General features: G+C 36.9%; 1 protein-coding gene across 1 annotated transcript; it reads left to right on the top strand.

The window, feature by feature from the left end:
• Window positions 1-1394: 1394 nt before the first annotated feature.
• Window positions 1395-7878, top strand: FBXL21P (F-box and leucine rich repeat protein 21). Its single transcript, XM_013303563.3, has 4 exons — window positions 1395-1766; window positions 3234-3356; window positions 4074-4245; window positions 5550-7878. Exons 1-4 carry the CDS (start codon window positions 1395-1397, stop codon window positions 6191-6193), a joined length of 1311 nt encoding a protein of 436 aa, XP_013159017.2. The 3' UTR covers window positions 6194-7878.

Here is a 7878-nt window from a genome sequence, read left to right as displayed (position 1 = left end):
TGATTAATTGTCTAGGCTGTTCTTTCACACTTCTCAAAGAATGCACATGTGTTTGTGGGTTTTTTTCTCCATAAAAATGGAGTTACACTTGTGTGTAAGTCACACAAGTGAGTCAGACACCTCATCAGCCATACAAGTCTGCTGGGGAGATAAGGTTTTGATAGGAAAGTCTGTGTTTTGGCAGCTGTTTCTGGATTTTGTTTTGGGTTGTCCCCCCCCTCCCGTAATGAAGATACTATGGAAAACTTTTGATCTAGAGAACACATGCTGTGAGGGTTGCTGTGGAAGATTGTTCAGTAAAGACAGATAACATGTTGTGTTTGTTCTTGAAGAATGCATGGTTGCTTTGAGAATTTTAGCTTCACACTGTTTGGGAAGAGATAAAGTCTGGCTGAACATGTAATTAGTGGGACATTTGAGAAGGGGCTTCATCCCACTGTGAAATCAAGTGGAATTTGAAGCAGTTAAGGCAGTTGTTGAGAACTGACTGAATAGTAGAATTCGGTCTAGAATGAACTTGAGTAGATTGCACTGCTTCAGCATGTGAAAACAAAGCTTTTCCTTGTGCTGCTCTTTTCTGAACTCTGGCTCATGTGGCAAATGTTCCTTCATGTAGTTTGCTGTATTCCAGGGTCACTGCTTTCTTCTCCTGCTGAAAACCAGCATGCTAATGTTACTTACTTTGCCCTGTTTTGATATGTGGCCTCTGAAGATTTTTGTTAGTTGTACAAATATTTTTCCTCTGCCTGGCATGATTTAAAAAAAAAAAAAAAGGCAAAACCAAAATAAAACAATGCAAAAACCCAAAAAAGCAAAGCAGTGGGGGAAGCAGACAAAAATTCTTAAACTGTTCTGCACACATGTATTCCAAGTTCATCAGTGTCTAAAAAGGGAGTTTATGAATTGGGTTCTTTGTTGATAAAATTCTTTTAGAAACTGTGAGTAGCTTTCATAGTTTGCCTGCTGAATTTAAACTTAAACATACACAATTTGCTACTGCTACACTAAATTGCTGTGAAATACTTTTCTTTTTCCCTACGAAGTGCTTTATATACTATGAAGCACTGACACATGAAACTACGCTTGGTAAATTAACAAACCCAAGTTCTCAACATTCAGATCAAGTTGTGGAAAATGAAAGGTGTTGAGAAAGAAGGTTCTTGCTAACGTCTGTGCATTGGATATTGACCTATGGGCATACCTTTTTTCATAGTAATGAACTGTATTTAAATGTTATTGAGTTGTTATCTCTTACTGTGTTTCCAATGCCTCGTTTCCATTCCTCTCCTATTCCTCTGTATTTTTCTAGAGACCTGCTGTATGCGAGACCTTTCAGGAAACTGCGTCAAATACACTGAATACATCGTATTGTTCCAGTGCCTGAAACAGTCACGATGAAGAGAGCTAGGCAGAAAGTTGTGATTGAAAATGAAGGTCCTCAAACATTACAGAAAAGCAAAAACCAGAAAACTTGTTTACATGGCTCCGCGTTTGGTGAATCTGATTTGCATGCCTCAATGGACTGGGGAAGCCTTCCGCACCATGTTATTTTGCGTATTTTTCAGTTTCTACCTTTAGTTGATAGAGCTAGGGCATCTTCCGTTTGTCGAAGGTGGAATGATGTTTTTCACATCCCAGATCTCTGGAGGAGATTTGAATTTGAACTTAGCCAGCCAGCTACTTCTTACTTAAAGTCTACACATCCTGATCTCATTCAGCAGATTATAAAGAGGCATGCTGATCATCTGCAGTACGTCAGCTTCAAGGTAAGCCTTGGACGAATGAAGGCTTTGTCACATTACTGTGCGTAATGTGTGCAGCTTCACTATGTCACTTGGCTTAAGTGTTGTACTTGGGAAGTCTTATGTTTAAAAATACAACTACTGCAACAATTTATTTCCACACAATCACACTGTTTCCTTCATTTTTTTGCATTAATCCCTACAAAGTAAAGAAGGATCTAACATCATGCAATACAGGGGTGAAAACTGAATGATACATTTTCAGAATATACAGAATACATAGTCTCTGTGAATCAGTGTTAGTGGCAATCTGAGTACTCACCAGATTATTGTGCAGATAAATATTTTTTACACATGGAAGCATTTGAGGAAATAAGTTTGTCTTGCGCATATACTTTATTTGCAAAACAAGACTGTACAGTGCAGAATGTCTTGAAATTTTAGAACCATACTTTGAAGAAGTATGGGTAAGGGAGAAAGATGCTGTGCCTGTATGATCAGGTGATTGACACACAAGGACATAATTAAGTAACAATAACCTTCATTTAAATGGAGGCTATATTGGTAGTCTCAGGATTGTATGAGTGTGGACTACTTCAATTTGAATGCTTGATACAGGTAACTCTCACTGAGAAGATCGTAGTTGGAGGTGCTTTGTGGATATTTTTTCAGTCACTTCTCCTTAGAGGATGTCATAGTCCTAAACTGCGAAGGAAAAGCAGAAGAAAGGATTGATATTAAAACTGGGATGAAAATCAGAAGCTTCTTTTTCTCAGCACTGGTAGCAGTGTTACATTTGGAGACATCATGATTTGGTTGCACAGCAGTTTAGGGATAACCAGTTATTTAATACCTGTAACTTCTGCACTTCATATAACTGCTTATAATGAATTGACATTATAACGTCTTAACACAACTTCTGTGCTTTTTCAGCCACTGTTTTATCATCTCAGATACTTCAGAGGAGGAAGTTGAGATGAAATAGTGATTTGTCCAAAGCTAGTCATAAGGTTTATAGTTGAATTGAGAATCAGTTCATTATTTAAGATGCAAAGGTGTTGTCCCTGCAGGTGAAATGGATTAGTTTGTTGGAGTATATCTAGGTGTTTCCAAGTCTTTTTTTTTTTTTTGTTCCAAGAGTCTAGAACTATCCTTTTTAAAAAGATACATATACACTGTTATCACAACACCAATACTAATTACAGTTGTTTAGGAAGGCATGAGGTTATTTGAAGAGAAGGCTGAGATTTGAGCTCTCTGTTCATACTGGAAGTACACAGCAGTCATACTCAGGAAATTTTTTGTAATAGTAACTTCCCTGAACTTCTTCTCTTGAAATTTCTAATTAACGTTGTGCATTGCCCTTGCGGTAAATGCAGTCTGGTGCAGTACAGCAGAGTAGGTGTGGAACTTGTAGTCTTGGGTATCCATTGTGCTGTTTTCTAAATAATAATAAAGAATGACTTCATTATTTTTAAATTGCTTTTATAGGTTGATAGTAGTACTGAGTCAGCAGAAGCAGCCTGTGACATCCTTTCTCAGTTGGTGAACTGTTCTATCAAGACACTGGGTTTGATTTCTACAGCAAAACCAAGCTTCATGAATGTCTCTAAGGTAATGTTCTACAAACTGTAACTAGAGTGACTTAATTCACTCTTAAACTACCTTAGCTTTCTTAATGTGTTGTTATTCAATTGATGGTAATTTTTATGAAACAATATATATTTATTGGTATATCATCTTTAATTTGTGGCATCCATTAGTATTAGGAAAATAATTACACATTGATTACATTATTAAATTTAGTAGTGTTGATCCTTTGTGGTGTAGAGATAGAGAATAGTTTAGAAGATTTGAGTTTCCTCATTTCTGGATTAAAAGATACCATGACAATGTGCTGCAACACAATGTTAAAATATTTGTGAGATATATTTTCTTTGACTCTACAAGTTATAGCAGAGTTACTTGCTGGAAAATAAAATAAATGCCATTTCTTTTTTTCTGAAGATAAATTCTAAATACTTCAGGCTTATCACTATGTCTACTTATCCCTGTCTTATTTCATGAAAACATAAATCGGAGTGGATGAATTAACTACTGAGTGTAAAGTTAATTTTTGTCACATGCAGCAGCGTATTTTTAAACAAAGATTTCCTGGTGTTCATGTTCAGATAGGCCTTTCTTTGTAACACAAGAAAGCTGATGCCGAAGAAGTGATCGTTTTTGTACTTTCTGTGTGTGCAAAATGTGAGATTTAGATGCCGAACTCCTGCCTGTCTTTTCATAAGATTATTTCCCCCCTCCCGCCCCCCATTCAACTTCTCCAAACAGGCTCATTTTGCTTCAGCACTGACAGTAGTTTTTGTAAACTCCAAGTCGTTATCATCGGTCAAGATAGATGACACACCACTTGATGATCCTTCCTTGAAGGTTCTTGTTGCTAACAATAGTGATACTCTAAAACTGCTAAAAATGAGCAGCTGTCCTCATGTATCACCTGCTGGTAAGTATTGAATATATATGAAAAGTGTTGTAGTAAAGTATCATAAACCAAGACTTAGTTTGAAACAAGTTACTCATAAACTTCTGCGTCTCTTAGCAGAGAGGCCTTTTATTGACCCAGACTTGACTTTGGACAGTTGGAAGGGGAAGAATAATATTGCCTTTGTGTTACTGAACGAGTGGCATTAATGAAGGTGGATGTGCTCCTCACCTGACTGCATCTTCTAGAGTCCTGTTATGTCTTTTTTTACATTCTTCTCAGCTGCTGGAGTACCTCTGATGATGGGCATTGAGAGGAAAAGCCACCAAAATTAGCACAAGCCTTCTTTAACACAAGTTCCAAGGACTTAATCGTTTATTGCTGGTTCTGTGTAAGGGTAACTAAAGTGTGCTGCTTAATGCATGCAACTTTGTAAACTTAGCTAACTGGCGTTCTGTGGGAACAGGTATGCAAAATCCCTGACCCGTGAATCAGCTCCTAGTTGGTGGGATAAAGGAGATGAAAACAGTTGTATGTTTCACAAGGTGCTGTGAGTTTTAACTTACTAAGCAAAAACGTTAATACTTCAAAGTTTTATTTAAAAAAAAAAAGTGTGTATTTCTGTAGTGCCCTCGTGTGTCCTGAGCTGGTAGTATGAATTTGCTCGTTTTAGCGTTCGTTGGTGAAGAGTTCACTCCCTTCAAAACAGGCTTGCCAGAAAGTTCAGAGGGCTTTTGGGTCCCTTCTCACTTACCTTTCTCCTGAAACCTTGGTGCTAGGGAAAGGGAATCCTGGTCTGGTCTCTTTCCTGTATTCTTTTCCAGAGTCCACAAAAGATGATTTGGTCTGTGTACTTTGTATTCCAACAGATTAAGAGCAGTTATGTTGTTTATGGCTTAATTCAGGGAAGGGTCTGTTTTAGCATAGCTCTTAAACTAGGTTGCTGGTGGTCATTTAAATAGGTGGATGCTGAAGGAAGCAATATTAAGGAAGGGAACAGTGGCCACTTCAGCTGAATCTTACCTGATTTCAGTTGCTTCCTCAAAGTTGAGGAAATTCTGCACAGGGAAGGACAACGAGGAAGAAAGATACGCAGATCAAAGATGAATGCGAGTAGTTAGACTTGCTTCTTTTACTGTTAAGTGTTTATGGCCAAAACCCCGTAAAAGGATGTGGGTGTCTAAACCTTATAATATTTCATGGGATTTGGATATAGGCATGAATATTCTAGGCAGTAGAATTAGTACTTGCTTGAGCTTTACAGCAAACAACTGTGCTTACATTCACTTTTGATTTTACAGAGTGATTTTTTTTTTGTTCCTCAGGAATTCTTTGTGTTGCTGACCAGTGTCATGGACTTAAGGAGCTGGCTTTGAACTATTACATATTAAGTGATGAACTGCTGCTGGCTCTTTCGAGTGAAAAGCATGTTGATCTTGAACATCTTCGCATAGACGTTGTGAGTGAAAACCCTGGACAAGTTGAATTTCACACTATTAAAAAGCAAAGCTGGGATGCTTTTGTTAAACACTCCCCCAAAGTCAACATTGTAATGTATTTCTTCTTATACGAAGAAGAATTTGATGCTTTCTTCAGAGAGGAAACCCCTGTTACACACCTTTACTTTGGTCGTGCAGTGAGCAAAGCGATGTTAGGTCGCATTGGCATGAATTGCCCAAGGTTAATTGAGTTGGTTGTGTGTGCTAACGGACTTCAGCCTTTGGATGACGAACTTATTCGGATTGCCGAGCGCTGTAAGAACTTAACAGCAATGGGACTTGGTGAATGTGAAGTAACTTGCAGAGGTTTTATTGAATTTGTAAAGATGTGTGGGGGCAGGCTTACCCAGCTTTCTATAATGGAGGAGGTACTGATTCCAGATAATGATTATAGCTTAGATCGGCTTCATCTGGAAGTCTCCAAACACCTTGGAAGAATGTGGTTTCCTGATATGATGCCAACGTGGTAAATACTCTACATTTATGGACAAAATAGTAGAATCAGGGTGTTGCTTTCTATGCAAATAAAGAATTTAAAAATGAAATCTGAAAACTGATTTCCAAATTTGAATTTTTATACCTGGAGAACCGCTAGTCATGTAACAGCAAAACATTCTAGAATGTTTGTGGTATATTGAAAAATAAAATAGATTAAGTGTACTTAACACTTCTCTAGGTATGTGGTTTACAGGTGCTTCAAACTTCAGTGAACTTGGGCTTCTCTGACCTTCAGTTTGAATGTTCCATTCACATTAAAATTTTTTGTGTTTTTTTTTTCCCCCCATGTCTTTATAATCTTTCTGATGTAGTCAAAAGAGGACTAGAGAAACTTTTTGCCTTTAGCAAATCTATCTTTATGGGAAGCTGGATGCACTTGGTGTTCAGTATTATTTGTAATAATGTTTAATGCAGCTATTTTCCAAAATATTAACGTTACAAATGTAAAAGCTTGTACATTAAAATACTTAGAACAGCCCAGCTTACTCAAGTGTAATCGAACTTAAACTCATGCTGGTGTATTAAAATATTGCGGTAAATAAGCTTATGCTTACAAAAAAACCCTTTGTTTTTAAATTGCACTTTAAATAATTTTGTCAGATTAGCTAAACTGTAGAGACTGCATTGTACCATGTGTTGGTTTTTTTGTCTTACACATTAAATGGATGGGAAAGAGACAATGTTAAAATTAATGAATTTAAAAGTTTGGGTCTAGATTGATTGCTTGGGTGAATGACAAAGCACTTTGGAAGAGTTCAAGTCTTTGATTACAAATATTTATGTCTGAATGCTTTCATTATTAAGAGATAAGGTTCTCATAAATGCAGCTAGTGAGAAGGAAGGATCAAATATGATATGGTTGTCTTTGATGACTTTCTGTCTGGAATCAAAGATTTAGAGCAATTAAAATAATTTACTTGCCACTTAGAGGGTGAAGTGGCCTGTAATAATCTTGCCTGTATCTCATAGAGCTGTGCTGTGACCCCTGATTTCTAGACTAAGGGTTGCTGGAGGTGATCCTGAAATTTTTAGTTCAGGACTGTTTAATACTTGTTGCTATGAATTGTTTTTTGAGGAAGATGATTTTATTTTACTTTTTCTTTCAAGGGGGAAAGAATAGTGAGTTGATGTGAATAGAGTATATATTTTTTTGTGTTGACATTTTGCACACTGTAAACTGAATTCTATTCAATTTTGTAGTGGATACGATTTTGTATACAAATTTTGCTGTAACTATTTTCATGCTGTAGTTGTTCTATCTTCCTGTTTATAATGAGAAGACTACGTTTGACTTGCTGGTCGTATTTATCACATCAGAGGAAAATGTCCGTTTCTTCCACACTTACACTTTACTGCAAAAATAGCAACTAGAGGGTTAAACCACTGTTGTCTTGGACAGACCTGTTCCCGGTTGCAAGGTAAAAAATTTAAGATCACACATAATGCCTGAACTCGTAATGCATTATTGCTTGTTGCACAGTTAAACATCTGACTGGTTACTAGCACGTGTTACCCCCTCACTCACTTCCATAATCAAGGGGATTATAATTGTCATCTAAACAAAAGACTGAAATATTTCTAAACAGAATTTGAGTTAAGATGTGTGATTTGCTTTAAATGTGATCTAATAAATAAAGTGATCTAATACATCCACTGA

This window comes from Falco peregrinus, chromosome 8 (assembly GCF_023634155.1).
Source record: "Falco peregrinus isolate bFalPer1 chromosome 8, bFalPer1.pri, whole genome shotgun sequence".
Classification (NCBI taxonomy): Eukaryota; Metazoa; Chordata; class Aves; order Falconiformes; family Falconidae; genus Falco; species Falco peregrinus.
This window is presented reverse-complemented; position numbering and strand designations above follow the sequence as displayed.

Bases quoted from the DNA above. Each gene is read 5' to 3' on its own strand.
- FBXL21P (XM_013303563.3), top strand. From the start codon at position 1,395: ATGAAGAGAGCTAGGCAGAAAGTTGTGATTGAAAATGAAGGTCCTCAA. The intron at 3,357-4,073 runs GTAATGTTCTAC...TTCTCCAAACAG, and splicing joins GCTTCATGAATGTCTCTAAG to GCTCATTTTGCTTCAGCACT. The intron at 4,246-5,549 runs GTAAGTATTGAA...TTTGTTCCTCAG, and splicing joins TCCTCATGTATCACCTGCTG to GAATTCTTTGTGTTGCTGAC.